This window comes from Panthera uncia, chromosome E1, assembly GCF_023721935.1.
Source record: "Panthera uncia isolate 11264 chromosome E1, Puncia_PCG_1.0, whole genome shotgun sequence".
Taxonomy (NCBI): Eukaryota; Metazoa; Chordata; class Mammalia; order Carnivora; family Felidae; genus Panthera; species Panthera uncia.
In genome coordinates, this window is record NC_064814.1 from 109,558 (window position 1) to 127,209 (window position 17,652).

At 58.9% G+C, this 17,652-nt stretch overlaps 1 protein-coding gene across 1 annotated transcript; it reads right to left on the bottom strand.

The window, feature by feature from the left end:
- Positions 1-3,192: 3,192 nt before the first annotated feature.
- Positions 3,193-17,647, bottom strand: METRNL (meteorin like, glial cell differentiation regulator; the record flags this gene model as incomplete). Its single annotated transcript, XM_049638113.1, has 4 exons — positions 3,193-3,721; positions 4,565-4,624; positions 11,973-12,361; positions 17,517-17,647. Coding segments are annotated over 4 exons (897 nt in total), but the record flags the coding sequence as incomplete, so codon positions are not given.
- Between the last annotated feature and the right edge of the window lie 5 nt (positions 17,648-17,652).

The window sequence follows — 17,652 nt, forward strand, 5'->3', positions numbered from 1 at the left end:
CCCACCTACCCAGCTCTCCACCCCTGGGCTCTAGCAGCCACTTCACACAGTATAATCCACAGCAACCCAGCTCCCCTGGAGGGCAGGGTCCCAGTGCTGGCGCTGGAGGGGCAGCCCTGTGGTACAGCTGACTCCAGGCCTCATCCTTACCCACACCTAACAGGGTGTGTCAGGCCGGCCAACCTGGCCTGGGATGTCTGCTGGGGCCCCTCACCTGGGGGCCACCTCACTACCAGAGGCCAGAGCAAAGATGCCCACACACAGCAGTCTTGAAGTTCCCCTGGGGCTCAGTGGGCCACCTGTGCAAGTGTGGGCCGTGGTCAGACCCCGATGGAGCACGTGGCCCCCACAGCTGCAGCCTGTCCCAGCCCAGCCCCTCCAAGCAGGTACCATGCTGCACAAAACCAGACATCGTGCACAAAATCAGGGCCTGGCCGTGGAGGCCACAGGGTCAGCCTGACTCCCCACAGCCAAGACTGGAGAGAGGCGGGCGGCCCCTGAGTACTGGGGTACAGGGGCTTGAGCCCTTGGGGAGCCCAAACCAGCAGGAGAGGTGTGAGGCCATCCCTGTGTGTCCCGCCGGGGATGGCAGAGTGAAGAAGGAGAAAGCGCTCAGGTTGCCTCTGGCACAGGAGGGCAGTCTGTAAGCAGACTGCCCACAGATGTCATGGTTGACACAGCAGTGCGGAAAGCCTCTGTTTTTCTTGATCCCAGTGTCACCGGACAGGCCCAGACCTGGGGTCCTGCAACCGACATGCTCGAGAAACATGCTAAGAAAGGGTGTCCGCTGCAGCTGGGCCAAGAGAATAAGGATGTCCCTTGCGGTCTGCTAGGAGGAGGCACGTCCAGGGCCATGCTGGGGTCCCGGTCAACCTGTGCAGGGGGTCTGGGACATGTAGCTCTCTGGGGAAACATACAAGGAGGAGGTGAAGGCTCCCTACAAGGCCAGCAGGGAAAGGAAGGAAAGGGGGCCAGGCAGAGACTTCATCCTGCTGGGAGGGCCTGCTTCTTCCTTAGAGCAAGAGGACAGGACTGCAGGGGAGACACTGAGGGTGCAGCTTGGCAGGAAGGAGGGCCTGGGTCACACCTCCCCTTCACCTTTGGACAGGGACAAAGAAGGGTGCCCACAGCTCCATTCCACACGGTAACTGGGGCTGACCAGAGCCAAGACAGGGACACTAGGCCAAGACGCTGGGCAGAGCCACTGGTCAGCCAGAGGACCCTCCAAGTGCCTCACCCTGGCCCCTCAGGGCTCCACAGTATGGAGGCTCCCCTGAGGACAGACATGGGAAAGCAGAAAATCTGGTGTCACAGAGCAAGCTGAGGCACACAGGGACCTCAGATGGCTGCCGGAGGCCCTGGACAGCAGGAGGGCATGGCTCTCGGAAACGGTGACCCAGCCCCTCCCAACACCAAGCAGCCCTAGACCTCCAACACCAGAGCCGCCCCCCACCCCAGACTCTGGGGGGAGGACACAGGCCCTGTTCTCCCTCCAGGTGTCCAGCTGGAAGACCCTGCCCCGCCCCCGCCCAGAGCAGCTCTCACCTGCTGCCATGCACCAGAGCAGAAGCTGCCTCCACCCTGGACATCAGCACGTGGGGTTAGGTCCCCAGCTCCTCCCGGGCCCCCGTACTGACATAAGGAAGAAAGCCAGCCCTGAAACCGAAACCCAAACCCGACATTCTGGTTCTGCAGCACCTGCAAGCCCTGTGGCCTCCTCCAGTGTCAGAGTTAACACCCAGAAAAGCCCAAAGCATGAACCCAACAGCAGGGTCACTGTGGGCCTGGCTATCTGCTGCACAACATACTCCTGGCATAGAACATCACAGTTATTAGCCACAGTAGGACCTGTTCCCATCACCAACCTTGCTGCTTCAGGTTGTGACCTGCTGCAGCCCACAGACCTGAGCACACACCTGAGCTGGGGCATGCCCGGGCCAGGCCACATCCACCACCCGAAGCAGGGTGCTCAGGAGTGAGGGCACACCCACCTGAGGCAGGGAACACCTGGGCTAGCACGCAGCACCTCCCTGTGGCCACACAGTGTGCCCGAGGCTTGGGTGCAGCCGGCACAGAGCTCACTAACCAGTGTCCTCTCCAGGGTCCCCCCTCAGCCTCAGCAGCTGTTTGGGAGAAATCACCTCACTCACGCGGATGCAGGCTTAGATCTAATTATGTGGCACCCCAGTGACCCCAGTACTGGGATGAGTAGTGTCCCCCCAAATTCCCATCTACCCAGAACACGTGACTGTGAACTTATTTGGAAACAGGGTCTTCACAGACTTAATCAACTAAGGTGAGGTTGTACTAGATGGGAGTGGGACCTAATTGTGTGACTGGTGTCCTTCTGAGAGGAGGGATTTGGACACAGGCACACAGAGGGGAGAAGGGGACAGAGCCTGAAACTATGCATCTACAGGCCCAGGGGCACCAAGGACCGGCAGCACCCAGCAGAAGCTGGAAGAGACAGAAAACCTCCTCCCCTAGAGCCTTCGGAGGGCGCCTGGCCCTGCCACACCTTGATTTTGGACTTCTGGCCTCCAGAACAAGGGGAGAATGAATGTTGTTTAAGCCTCCAGTCTGTGGTCGTTTGTTACAGCCGCTGCTGGATACTAACTCACCCTTGAGAGCGTGGAGGTCACCAGCCTAGTGCAGACCAGCCCCTGGGGGGCCAGAGACTTGCCGCGGACTCAGGCATTTGGGGGGAGCTAGAGTCAAGGGGCAGCATCTGGGTTATCAGGAAAGGGAAGGCAGAGGCTGAGGGAGGCGGGGGAGGAAGGAGGAGGTGCATGTGTTTCCCGAAGCCCGAGAGTAACAGCCGTACTTACAGTTGGGCCCAGAATGAAAGGCCCCGAGCGGCTGGGCTGCGGGGCTCCCTCGGGTGTGCTGGCCCCAGGAGAAGCCCTACGCGGACACCAGGGAAGCGCGTGCACACCCCACAGGGCTGCAGACACACCGCTGCCAGTGACCCAAAAGTGACCACGGCTAGCAAAACACAGTCTTTGAAAAACAAAACCAACCAAAAAATAAGTATTTGGCTCTGTAAATTTCCATCATAAGAAACCACTCTAAATGGTCCCCGAGCTTTGTACAAAGCCTGGTGCTGGGCATCCTCCAGGGGCTCCGGCCCCAGAGCCCTACCCAACACACCAGCCCAACACAATCCCGTCGGGTGCTTTGGAAACACAGCATGAAATGGTACACAAGGCATTTTAAGACACTGGAGTTTATTTCCTATGGACGTTTCTTTTTTAAAAAAAATATAATAACTTAGTTTGCATCTTACAACATTTCCAATCAGTCAGGGAGTCCTTGGCCAGGACCTCGTGGGGTCAGACGTGGCTTGTGCGCAGGGGAGCACAGGTCCGAGCGCCCGCTGTGGCAGCAGCGGTGGCCACCCACAGTCACTCTGTGCCCATCTCGCAGGGGTTCAGGCCCTTCTCCTCAGCATCCTTGTACATCCTTTGGAAGTCCTTGAAGCGCGGGGCGCAGCCAAGGTGGGCCTCCCCAAAGTGTATGTGGCCCGTGAAGAGGAACTCCCCACGTCCGGGCCTCACACCACACTCCAACAGCGTGGTGACGTGCCCCCGCCAGCCACCACCCTCTGGGGCTGGCCGGAAGACAGTGCTCTTCTGCCGGTACAGCCGGTTCACGTGCAGGTGGATGGCGGACTCCTGCTGCTCTGGTTCGTGGGTGACGTCCTGGATGGAGCCTCGGACGACTACGGAGGCAAGAACACAGGAGTCAGTGGGGTCACCAGGGGTGACCCTGCGGGGGCTGACCCTGAATTCTGCATTCCAGAAATCCCATTAGAAAGAACAGTTCACACATTTGAGGCCCTCTAGGGGTTGTCCCTGCCACTCAGACTCTGTCAGGGATAACAGCCATATAAGTGGGGAGAAACAGAAGACAGAAGTCACATTGTGTGCATCAACGTTTCAAGTTAGAACAAGACACAACCGCAATTAACACACAACATCTACTGCCGCCCTGTATCCAGGTGGGACAGAAACGGGGCAGCTCAGAGGGGAGGGGGTGATGGGAGGGAGCTGGGCAGAGCAGGCCCAGGGCAAGGTCCCCCATCCTCCAGATGCAGGACCAAAACGTGGAAAGGAGCTCTGCACTCCCACCACACTACTGCCCTCTGAGCTGGAGGCGCTCAGAGCAGGGTCCAGCCGGGCTGCCTTCCCCCCGCCCAGAGTGCTTCCCCCCCACCCCGCTGCCCAAGAGCAAAAGCACGCGGCTGAGTCCTGATCTCAGCCCCGGGGGCCCCAGGCTCCTCGGACCCCCAGGACCAGGAACTCCTGCTGGAGCGTCCACAGGGGCCCAGAGGAGAGCAGGACTCTGAGGTGAGGCTAGACCATGCCTTGGAGGAAAATGCTCAGTGACCACCTTAAACAGGACTCCCACCCCTCTCATCCGGCACAGATCCGTCCCTCCCCTATTACACCTCCAAGCCCAATGCCCTCAGCCGTCTCCTCCCCAAGCTGAGTGCCAGCACCGGAAGGCCCTCCCAGGCCCAAGCGGGGCTCCTGACGTGTGGCAGGAGCACGAGGACACTTACCGAAGTCGCTGGTGCAGACCGCCAACAGCACTTCTGTGTCGCTGCAGGGGCGGCACGGGGCTGCGGGGAGAGAACAGGGTTAGGAGTAGGGTCTGTGGGACACAGACCCCGCTCACACCCACCAGGTCCCGTAAGAGCTCTGACCTCAGGGAACAGGACAGAGGACCCAACCTTGGCCACCACACGGGGTGCGGGCGCTGATGAATCCAGGGAACCCCAAGCGCAAGATGTGGCTATGAAGGGCGTGCACCACACCCCGAGGGACAGTGGGCGTCCGTGCTGGTCCCCACCTAGCTTGTTGGTGCAGCAACTGCTGGGCCCCGGGGTAAACCACTCTCCCAGGTCCATCACCAACGGGAAACCAACCTGAGCTGGTCGGAAGCTACGTCCCCCACACCAGCCTGGCTGAGAGTCGCCTCCTTCCCAGCCTCCACAGCCACACCAGCCACTCACACAACACCTGTTCCCCAGGTCCCCATCTGTAGCCGAGACCAGAAGGTCAGGGCACTGGTTGCCGAAGGTGTCGGTGAGCATCGAGGGTCACGTCTGCAGGCCGAGGCCGCGGGGCTCTCGTCCAAACAAGTCCCAGCCATCAGCACAGCCCCCTTCCCCAGACCCCTGACCTCAGACCAGATCACTGCCTGCAAACACTATCTACGGCAAGCCTGGTTCACAGAATCCCCAAACCCCCACAGCCTGGCAGGGCAAGGGTGGGGGCTGGCTTCCTCCAGCCAAGCCAGGCCCCACCCCACTAACTTCTGCCCCAGCACAGTCCTCACCCTAACTTCCTCAGATTGGGTGAGGCCTCAAGAAAGGCGGGGGGGCACAAGCCTCTGGCAACTCCCCCCAGACCACGGCACTCCCAACCCAGCACTGGATTTGGGAGGACACAGCATGAATTGGCAGTCACACTGCACTTTTCAAGGCCTCTGCCCCCTGGCCGCTGAGCCTCTAGAGTCTGGCACAAATCCTCCCAGCTCAGACAAAGGTTAGGTATGAAGTCTTGCTGGAATAAGATCACCTTCTCAAGGCCCCGGAACGTCCTGGCTTTGGCATTTGCTGGCCCTCACACGCGAACTGGGCGAGCAGTCACCTGCACCCTGGCGGCAGCAGACTCGAGGCCTCGGGGGCAAGGCCAGGCACCGAGCAGCTAGAGCTCAGAGAGGCCTTCTGGCGCGCGGGGCACAGGGTCTGTGCTGCCCTAGGCAGCACAGGGTCTCTGCGGACCCCAGGGGGTGGACAGGAGTTTCCAAGCACTGGCCCTGGTGGTCCTGCCCTGGGCAGGGGAGGATGTGTGTGCCCCAGGCCAGCTCAGGGGGACGTGACTCATTGGCCCACACACTGCCTGCCGCTTCTATCAGGTTCTCGGGAACCTGGTGAAGCTACAGGACTAGCAGAGCCGGTTGGGTGTGCTGAAGCCTGGCCAGCCTGGCCGAGAGGATGTCCTACCCAGCTCCAAATCCCAAAGACTGCTGCCCACCTGGGGCACTTTGCTTCCATGTATAGACCCCCAGCCTCAAGGCCTCTCTTAAAAAAGAAGGCAGCCCACTGGGGGTCCCCTACCCTGCACGCCCCTCCAGCGGCCCGCTGCCCACACACATAGGGCATGACGAGGCCGGGCTCTCCAGTTCTGCTCAAAGGCAAGGTCTAATTTCAGCGCCTGTGCCAGGGGGTCAGAGGCGTCATCCTGGGCACCCCTCATAAAGCATCTGCCCAGGAGAGAGGAGCCCCAGCAGAGTCCCTGGGGGCCAGGCCTCTAGACGCTCCAAGTGAGGGTGGGTGGGAAGCTCGGTCCACACAAGCTCTCTAGGGGCACATCTCAGGTTCTGAGTCGGCCGAGACAGACCACAGGCAGTGCCCACAAAGGCAGCAGTGGTACAGCAACAGGCCCAGGCCACACCTGGCAGTCAGATACCCGGCCTGGCGGCCCACAACTCACCAAGCCCAAGAGCGTGACCCTCTCCGTGGACACGGGCCCGGGGACGCCCGCTGAGGGCTAAGGAGGAAGGCGGCAAGGAGCCTGTCCGGGACGGCCACCTACTCACACCCCCACTGCACTGCCGAAGGTGTGGGGGTGCCTGGGGCACCGGCGGAGGGCAGTCAGCAGCCCGCAGATCCTCCCACCAGAAGCCTCAGGGAGCCGATACCACCACAGCTGAGCTAATAAAGTGCCACCCTGGAGACTTCCCTCATAATTCTGAGTTTTACGAAGCACAGGTCACCTCATTGGAAAATCCAGTCTGTGGATGCCAAGAGAAGCAATCTGGAAACAATTATTAATCGGAGTTGGGCTCATAAAGGCAGTGGAATGTGCTGGTTTCGGACACACTGAATCTCGTTTCCTTGCAGGGGAAGGTGAGGAGGGAGCAGCCAAGAGCCTAGTTGGGTTTACGGTTCTTTGAGAGGGGTTGGCTGAGGTGTGGGCATCTTAGGGAGAGTCTTCCGGAATGTGCACAAAATGAACTGAAGAAGGAAAACACAGGGTCAGGGAGAGCAGCTGGGGCTACTGCAGGGACCCAGGTGAGGATGGCAGGTGCAGGCGGGAGGACGGCGGGGGGGGGGGGGGGGGGGGGGGGGGGGCGCCTCATGCCTGGGCCCTGGCCTGGGACAGGTCTGCAGATGGCCGCACGCTGGTCTGGCAGGAAGGACAACCAGGCAGACACATACAACTTCCAAAGGGAAAACTGTGCATGAGGACATCCGCTGGGGTCGTCACTGCAGCCAGTGACAGGTGGCAGGTTTGGTGGGTGCAGCACTGCACAGGGAGGGGACACGGCCGGCACGGGGCTGGTGTGAGCTGAGGCCCAGCTGCCACATGAGGTTCTGGAACCTCCTCCTCTTTCACCACAGCCAGCTGCGGGCTGGTGCCACCCCGAGGTGGTCAGCCACCGCGGGGATATCTCAATCTCCCCCACCTCTCCTCCTGGCCTGTTGCCACCCCACCCTGTTCCTGCTGAGAAAGCAGGTGGATGCCACACGCTTTCATCCCAGGAGTGCAGAGATGGGCGAGATGAAAGATAATTACAGAAAATAAACGATCCTTTGGGGGAAAAATCTCTTCTCTCCTTTTCTGCTTCTAGGACATAATGAGGCTTCTTTCGACTTCTGCTGACCTTTGCCACTCATCCCCCACAGCCCATCAGGGCCACCACCAAACCGAGAGAGCTCCTCAGTGGGGGGCTCCTGTACCCCCCCCCCCCCCCCCCCCGGGGTCCTTTTCCCCCCCCCCCCCCCCCAACACATCAAACACAGCAAGTTTGACCAGGGAAGGGGGATGGAGCACACTGGAAACCGCGTGACTCGGGCTACTGGCCAGCAATCCCAATAACTTTCATGCATTAATGGCCAGCACCGTCCCCTCTTGCCGTGGGTCTAAAATGCCACTGTCTTCCCACCTCATCTGCTCAAGGAAGCCTGCTCTGGGTAGGCATCACATGGACCCCAAACCCCTAACCCCAGAAGGTAGATGTGGCCAAGCCGGTAAGCCCCTGCTGTTCAGCTCCCAGAGGAATAAAAGAACAGACTGGAATCAGGGGTCCACCTGGGCTGCCCCAGGCAAACCAAGGAGAAGGTTTGTCTCCACCCCCTAGAACCAGACAGAGCAACCCCCTGCCATCCTTCACTGGCCACCACCACACATCCCCAACCCTACTGGGCAACAGAGGGTCCTGGTGTGCCTGCTTCCCCACGTACACCAGGGCTCTGGGGAGGACGGCCCCCAGACAGCCCGGCCGGGTTCCAGGAGTGGCCTAGAGTTTCATCCATTAGTTAGCTGGATCTGGCCACTTGCCCACCTTTCGTGTCCTGCCAGAGTTTTTCAGCAACTGCGTTACTCAGATGCCCTGATGAAGCCCATGGAGGAGGAGGTGGGGGAGGAGGAGGGCAGGGTGGGGAAAGGAGGCTCGATCCCGCACGGCCCCCCCAACCCCTCAGGTCACCTCCTACCACCCACCCCTCAATCTGCGCCTGTAAGGAGTGGCCTGCCTCTCCATTCTGGCCTTTTCTTGGGTGTCAGTGCATCTCAGACCATACCAGGAAGCTGGTTATTCAAGTGCACACCAGGCGACCGCACTCACTGCAAACACTCCCAAGCGGGACCATCCGGGGCCATGAGGCTCACACACATCTCTCATCCGGGAGCCTCTCTGTTTTCAAGTCAGCACAAACTAGAAGCTACTATGAGTCACCAGTGAGGGAGAAGGCTCATCCACCTCTGCAGCAGGCAGGATCACTGACCGCCCAGCCCACAGGCACCTGCACACCTCCACGTCACAGGTGCCCAGGCTCCAGCTTCACCCAAGTTTCCTGCAGCTGCGGCCAGGGCCAGAACAGGAGAGAGCCGGGAGCCACACACTACCATCTGAGAGCCTGCCTGGCCCGGCAGACATCATTGCTGCCAGATGGCTGGCACCGACATTCCACATTACATACCCATTCCTTTGGCATTAAAGGCTTAGGAGCCCATCCCCTGATGAAAGGCAAATACCCTGGGGAGAAGGACGCACGAGCCTCCCCAGAGCCTCGCTGCCCCTCATCTCCCTCAGGCTGAGAAAGTGCTGAGCCCCCAGGAAGGGCCCAGAATCTGTGCCTGTTTCTATCCCAGCTCCTAGAACCCCACATACATCTGAGTCCCCACCCCCAGTTCTGACAGTTGCTAAGTTTCTGGGCTGTCCCAGGCCTGATTCCTGGCCAACGCACAGACGCACGTTCATACCCCACTATCCACGGGGTGCCTGGATCCCTGCAGGCCCCGGATTTAAATAGACGCTCCAGGGCCCAGTGGGCATATGTCAGGGGTGGGGGAGAGGTAAGAAGGGAACCCCTGGGCCACCCAGACTGCCCAATGCCCAGCCACAGCTGAACGTCCTCCATGGGGTCTCGAGAGATGCACAGAGGGCAAGCAGAGGCTGTGACCAGACAACCCACCATCATGCAGGACCTTGTCCTGGCAGCCCCATTGGAACCTAGGGCAGCCCAACCACTGATCCCACAGGCCTCTCCCAAATCTGCTCACTGTCCTGGCCTGAAAACAGGGACCAGGGGAACCTGGGGTGCACAGACCCTGCCCACAAGGAGAGGGAGAGAGACTAAGTCTCTGGTCCCTGAGGGCGGAGCCATGGTCTCTGAGTCATCCCAGCCCATGGCCACCCTTGTGCATTTTCCTTCTGGACAAATGGAAGCGCTCAGGTGCCCAACAAAGAAACAACTGGCTACACAGGCAGCGCCAGCATCTGGTAAGAATGACCCACCAGGTGGAAGGAAGCTCAAGCCACAAGAGAACAGGGACCAGCAGCAAATATCTTTAAAGGGCCATCAACATTCAATCAGTAAGAGGCGTCAGTGGAGCATGGGACTCCTGATCTTGGGGTTGTGAGTTTGAGTCCCACGTTGGGTGTAGAGATTACTTAAAAATAAAATGTTTCAAAAAAAAAAAAAAAAAGGAATTGTTAACAAGTTTCTAACATCTGCTTCACTCAGCCACAAGCATTAAATTCGGTGACTGGGTTTTTCCAGATTTTGTTTTTATTATTAGTTTATCTCCAGGTCCCCTACAGCGAGACTGGGGTACCCTCCTCTAGCTCTCTAACCCACCCTCCTATAGCTGGTCATCAAGATAAAGGCTGTTGTGGTTAAAATATCATTCAGGTCCTGAGATTTACAGCAGCTTCCAGTGCTACCTTTCCGAGTGGGGGTCTTACCCGGGCAGCTGGCACTGGGAGGGGGTGGAGGTCCTACCCGGGCAGTTGGCACTTGGAGGGGGGCAGGGTCCTACCCGGGCGGCTGGCACTGGGAGGGAAGCAGGGGTCCTACCCGGGCGGCTGGCACTTGGAGGGGGAAGGGGGTCCTACCCGGGCGGCTGGCACTCAGAAGGGGGCGGGGGTCCTACCCGGGCAATCCTACACTGAAGTTCTCCAACACACCGGTTTACTTTGAGAGAGACTGAAGGTTTTGAAAACTGATCTGAGCCAAGAATGCAGAACAATAAAATGCAGATTCACATACAGGAGAAAAGTCTACATTTCAAATCCTAGCAGATCTGTTTTACTCGAATTAAACATCTCATTTACTAAAATGTGGAGATTATACTATTCTTGGAGACGACCCACCCCTCAAACCAGGTGTCTCTGCCTTAGCACTGCTGACACTTGGGCCCGGGTCACTCCTTGTACTGGGACCGCCGCGTGTACTGGGGGTGGTAGCAGCATTCCTCCCTGGCCTGCACCACTCAATGCCATGGCACCCCTACCTGCCCATCATCTGGGCCAGCTGGTCACCTGGAGAATGGCCTTCTTGGAACCTACTCACAGGACAATCCAAGCTCACACCCCCTCAACCAGTAGGCGTCTCGCCACAACCAGCTTCGGGACTGACACAAGTGGGACACTAGGACCCCCACCCCACACACTTGGACCCCAGGAGGTCATCTATGCCTTGGAGCAAGGGCCACGCTTGGCATGGGTGTCTATATAAGATGAGGACTTCAGTCCTTCTTCATGGCACATGGGGCGAGACCCACCCCACGTGAGAGCTCTGGAGGCCACTCACTCCTCCTCAGTCTCTGTCTCTGGAACTTTTCAGAGACCAACGCCACCCTCCACACAGGGCCCTGCCAAGCTGTCTGCCAACTCACAGTCCCCACGTGCGCGCACACACACACACACCCACACACACACCCTTGGCTGCTGAGGGGACTCCTGCCAGCACCACAACGAGAAGGGCTCTGCAGTGGAGAAGGCTCCTCGAGGGCCGGCCTCACGGGAACCCCAGAGAGGTCCTCACTCACCTCACTAACCCGGGTGAGCTCCTGTGCTGCCTGACTCGCCCCCCCCCTCCCCACACACACACAGCCCCTCTCCTGGCACGCTGCCGTTGTCTCCACTCCACATGGGGTGGTCCTTGTAACACCCACCCACAAAATGCCTCCGGAAGCTGGTACCAGCTCCACAATTCAGGTCAGCAAGGCTCTGCACCTCTCTGGAGAGTGAATCACCCTTGGCTCCCACCCAAAACTCGACATGTCAGAGGCTGCAGCTGATGTCAAAAACACGCAGCCAATCCACATATCAGAAGAAACACAGGGGCGGTGGGAACAGCCACAGCACCCATTTCCGATTACAGTCCCAAGCACAGAAGAGGAGCAGGGAGCCAGGACCACACCCCATCACGGCTCTCAGGTCCAACCTATGGCCGTTCTCAGGGCATGTGTGTTCACCCTCCTCAAACACGCCTCCTGAGACTGCGTTGTTTCCCCACGTGCAAAACACCCACAACACTAACGGGGCCACACATGTCCAATGCCCATCGCACGGGGGGCCCATCTGCCAGCAGCAGGCGGGTTCTCACAGCGACCATGGGAGGGGAACCTCCCGTCCCCACTGCCCTCCCCGCCCCGGAGGTTGCCACTCACCTGACTGGGCACGCAGGTCTGACTCCGCGTGCCGGCTGGTCAGCTCGTACTGGAAACCCGTGGTCCTCCGGCTGATGTCCTGCTGGGGCGTTGCCTCCACGAACAGGCCCCTCTGCTCGAAGCCAAAGCAGTGCACCTGGCGGGGCCCGCGGTCCCCGTCCCGCACCAGCAGCTGCAGCTCTCCAGTTTTTTCCAAATAAATATTGGCGCCCGAGGAGTCCCTGAGGGGCTTGATGCACAGAGTCAGGTGTCGTCGGGAGGGCGGGAAGGTGTTGGGCCGCACGTTGACGATGAGAGCCCCAGTCGGGTACATCCACTCTACAGAGCCCGCCGAGCACCGTAGGTACACCTGCTCCACCTCCTTCCTGTGGGCCTCGTGCGTCAGCCCGCTGCAGAGGGGACACGCGTCAGCCGGGGCCCGGCACCCCACATGTACCCGCCTGGGGGACGCCTGCCCAGGTGCATGAGCAGCCCCTCACCCCCACCTCTGCCCTGCTGCAAGGGGCCGTTTCCAGAGAGGGACAGTCCCCTCCAGCAGGCCTGCCCCAGAGAGTCACGGTGAGACGGGCTCACGCCCTGATGCGCGTAGACAATGTTTGTCTCAGACCCTCTCAGCACCTCGACGCTCCATCTGCCGGCCTTCAAGGCTGCAGCACTGGGCGCCCATGCCCTGGGGGCTCCCCGCGTCATGCAATGGGGGAAGAACCACGGAAGGGGGGGGCCTTCTGGAACACGTTCAAGGACACACCAACAGGACTCTGGCACAAACCCGAGTTCCAGATGACCAACCGAGGGCCAGGAACGATGGCAGATTCCCACTGAGTGTGAAAACAAGGAGCGGTTCACTTGGTCCAGAGAGTAGCTTTGAAACCAAATAGGAATGTTAGCAGCTTGGGGGGGGGCGGGGCTGGAGGTTGTTGGTGACTTTTGTCTTTAGCTCCTCACAGATAGGGGCAAGTGTTTCCATTTGCAAACCTGAAGACCCTGCATTGCCAATCAGATCTTCAAAAATAAACTCAAATATCATCACAGCAAATTACAAAAGTAAGGTAATGGTCCTCCATGGGGGAGAGGCATGGGAGGGAATGCGTGAACAAGCCACAGGAGAGAGACGCAAACAGTGAGCAGACCATTCACCTTCCCAAGGGGAAGCTTCTGCCAAGTTAATCTCACTCCTAATAAATGCTAAATAGGAAAAAATGAAGTCTGTACACTCTTCGTGAGACAGGTCTTGAGTAAAGTCATTACGTTATGTTTTCAAGAAATTGAAACCATCAAAAACGTTAAAGTTTCCCCTACTCAAAATTTTAATGTGAATGTCAGCTTGTGCTGATGGTTACGTCATAACCACCAAGCAGCCCTGGAACTCAACCAATGACTTCAACCAAGTGTTTTATTACATGAAATTTGGTTCTGATCGGATCTCAGACAGGTTCACCCACATTCTTAGGATTTTTATGTGTAATAAACAATGCTATATTCAGAGCCCAGGCCTGGGTGAGTTACCAGAAACCCTTTCTACAGAGGAGAAAACACGTAACATATGGTTTGCATTTACTGTTGGTGACTCATGCTCTGGGCTCCAAAAAACCTCACTTTTCATTCGATGGCCAGCTGTGGGCTGGGGCTGCACAGTCATCCTGCAGACCACATCAGAGGGAGGTGTCAAGGAGGTGACCCCCCCCAACCCCGCTCCCCGCCCCCGCAAGGCCCTGGGTCACTAGCAGCCGGCCTGGCCTCAGACGCCTACCAGAGCCACACACGCAAAACAGACTTACAAATTACTGTCAAATAAAACTCATATAAGCTCCTCTGACACATATGTGTGGACGAGCAAAATTATAGTGCTGTGTGAAAAAATTAGACTAAATGGTAAGTGGTTGACACAGATGACTATAATCACCTCTGCTCTCGGGCAGCCAAAACAAACTTTATCACAGTGTCCCTCCTCTCCTGTCTCCAGCCTCAAGGGGCAGCTGGACACTTGCCCTGTGCCCAGACACCAATCCTCAAAGCTCTCTCCCCTAAAAACCATCCTGTCCAGGCTTCACTTTCCTCTCCGTCGGGGAGGGACCCTGGGGCTCAAGGGAAAAGAAAGCCCATACCAAAGGCTTCGGATACTTCTCACTAAGTCACTTTAATCCAAACAGTGGACAGGGAAACAGAGAGGTCCACACCCCACCCATATCTCAGGCAAGGGCAGAGGGAACGCTTGTGGGGGACAGATGGCCAGCCCATGGCTGTCCCCAGCCTGCACAGATGACCCTGTACATCTTGTGCACTACACCCGGCTCCATTTATTCATAAGTCACTCGACTATAGGAGGACCGGGAACAACACAAAAGTGGACTTAGAAGAAATGTCCACCCTTTACCTGATGTCTTCACTGCCACCCAGAGAACTGTCTATGCCCATCCCAGGGTCCATAGCCAGCACGCCCCTCCGTTCTGCTCCCCCTCATGTTCTCCTGAAGGACTGAGATCAACAAGACGTGAGCCAGGCACTCAACACAGGAGTGTTCACATGAAGGTCGGTAGCATGTGATGTGCAAGACCGCCACTCAGATGCTCACCGACTCTGATCAGCCTGGGACCCCACTGAGCCTTTAATGAAAGAAATCAAGGACTCCGAGCCTGTCTGGTGCTCACCAGAACATCTAGCTAAATCTCTCACCTCTAGGTTTCCAGCACCACAGCAAACCTGAAAAAACTTCTGTTTATGCAAAATTGCTGGAGGTGCAAAAATGTGCCACATCTGTGATGTCACTGATGGTGGCATTAATGATTTTCACATGGCATGCAAGTGACACACTAATCAGGCAAAAATAAGATACCTGCTTTCTGATGTGATGAAGCTAGACAGAAAACACTCTGGTTCTAGTCACTCTTACGGAGCTGACGACACTGATTGATCTTGGGCTATTTAAACTAGATTCCTTTATTTCTCAAAAAACAACAACAACAACAAAGAGTCTGCCAGTGTCACTCCCCAGGGAAGTGTAGACACACCTTCAGGCAAAGGACAGCAAATTCCAAACCGACATGGGACTTTCTGCAGGGGTCAGTGTGGTGGCAGCAGGGTTCTTACTACTCACACCCACAGCCTGGCTCACCTGAGTCACCAGGAGTAAACTATGGTCTCTGGTTCACTTAAGTCAGGAAGAGCTTCGATCAAGGGCGAAACCCAGAGGTTATCACTGGGGTTACCTTTCATCTCCCCACCCAGTAGGAGAGCTAGCCAAGGTATGACAGACCCACAAACCCTGCCGACGGCAGTGGGAAGGTTCGTGGTCCACCTTTACAACCACAGCCTAATAAAGATCAGGGCGCTGTCCTGCCCCTGCACAAGGGACCGAGATTACAAAACCTCCTGCTTAATTGCTTGGAAACACCCAGACACGCATTTCAGCCTGTCAAATGTGAGTGGCCAGTATCATAAAGAGCAACTCCCTCCCTATCAGGGGATCGGAATGCACCCAGGGTATTGGGGCTCACACCACCCTGTGCTGTCTTCAGAACAGCTCATAAAAAGTCATAAATGTTACAGGAGTCTGCAGGCAAACCAGCAAACCCAAGTTTCCACAGCAAGGATCTGTCAGCTGATCTGCAAGGCATATTGATCGCTAGGGCAGCAATTACAATGGAAGGGGAGCTTATAATCCAGGAATGTGGCCTGGGCCTGTCTTCCGTCCAGATCCCACTGGGACAGCCCCTGCAGCCACCCTCCGCCAGCAGACTCTGCCTTTGCGCTGAGTGGAGGGCAGCTGGAGGCAGTCCAAGACCCGGGGTATGTTAGCAAAGATGGAGACAGGAGGGCAGCAGGTAAGCGTCCCTGCTTCTCCAGGTAGAAAAGAGGAGGCAGACCCCTGCTTGGTCCAGGAGCTGGTTGGCCCTATGACCAGCACTCACTCACAGCCCTCTCTGATCCCCAGGAGAGGCAGCCCCCTTCCAGGCACACAGTCCTCAGAGAGCCTGAAAGGGTGTCAGCTCCTCCTCTGGAAACTCAGGCTCCCAGGGTGGGACAGGCTTTCTGTTTCTGATCTGCTGAAGCAGGACACCCTAGACCTCAGTTTAGGGGTGCACTGATTCATCCAGCAGAAGCTGCAAGGCAGGGAGTTTAATTAGGAGCGTGGGGGAAAGGGCAGCCCTGGAAGAGTGTGTCAGAGTCAGAGGCTCCCAGCCAGCCCTGTGCTGGCGCCAGCATTCTGCAGGCCAGCCCTCCCCCAGAGCTCCAAGCTCGTGGCCCCAATCTTAGCAGCCCTGCATCCCAGCTCTGGTGTGCGTGGAGGGCACCACAGGCCCGATCTCTGGAGCCCAGAACCCCGGCTTTGGCGGTGAGAAGTGGGGAGCAAAGAGCAGGGTGATTGCCAGTCTCCACAGAGAACTGGCTCTGTAAGTATCCAAGATGACCAGCGGCTGCCCTGCTCACACTGAGCCCAGCACCCTGGCACAACCCCCCAAGCTTCCCGGAAAAACTGTCTTCACTCAAAAAAAAACCCGTGACACCCCCCCCCCCCCCCCCCACCTCCCGCAGCAGCACGAGGTGTGTGCTGGCAGGAGTCTTCCCATCAGGTGTGAGGGCGAAGGGCTCGGGTAGAGGCCCTGCTCCACCGAGCACCCCGACCCCGCGACCCGAGGGCAGCCCCTGCCCACAGAGTTCCAGAGAAGGAGATGCGCATCCCTGAAAACTCCTGAACCGGCACCTTCCGCGGCACAAAACCGGCTTTTCCAACTGCGAGCAGAGCCGCCTGCCCAGGGCGACAGCGCCCTGGGCGGATGGCGGTTTCTCACCAAAGTAGCTGTGCCCTCAGGCGCCCCGCCCGCGTATACTTGTGATTTGCAACTCCTTTCTGCTTGTCACACTTCAGTTTAAAAAAAAAAAAAAAAAAAAAAAAGTCCTCGGCTGCCACGGCGGAGGGGCGTGAAGGGGGGCTCCCCGAGCCCAGCGCGCGCGCTGCCAAGGGCGGCCTGACCTTCACCGGGGCCGGGGCGGGGATGCGGGACGCGGCGGGTCCTGCACTCGGCCCGCGCACAGGTGTCCGCCCGCGGGTCTCCGCGCGCACGGGAGCGGTCGGCACCCGGGCCCGCGCCAGGGCCCCCGCTCGGTCCTCCGAAGCCCCGCTCCCTCCCGCGGACCCGCCGGCCCTCCCTTCCCGCTCGGCCCTGAGCGCAGGCCCCGCTCCTCCCGCCCGGGGCGCGCAAGTCCTCGCCGCGGGCAGAGCCGGGAGGGCCGGAGAACCGACCCCCGCCCGATTCCGATGCGGGGTCCGCGCGGGGCGAGCGGGCTGTCCGGCCGGGACCGACCCCGCCGCGCCGCGGGCGCACCTCCCTCTGGGCGTCCTCCGGGCCAGGGCACCGGGCCGCCGCGGGCTCTTTTGTTCTAGAACCGGGGGCGGGGGCGACGCGGACAGGACTCGGCCTGGAGAGCGGGCCCCAGAGTCCCCGCCCGGGGCCGCGCCCCCGCACGCTCGGCCGGCCGGAGCGGGGAGGGCACGGGAAGGGAGGCCAGCGGCCCCGAGGGCTGGGGGCGCGCCGGCGGACTCACCTCCCCTTCCAGCTGCACCGGTCGCTCGAGTACTGCGCGCCCGCGCCGCCCAGCAGCGCGACCAGCAGCAGCAGCAGCAGCAGCGGCGGCGGCGGGCCAGGGCCCGGGGCGGGGGGCCGCGGCCACAGCTGCCCCG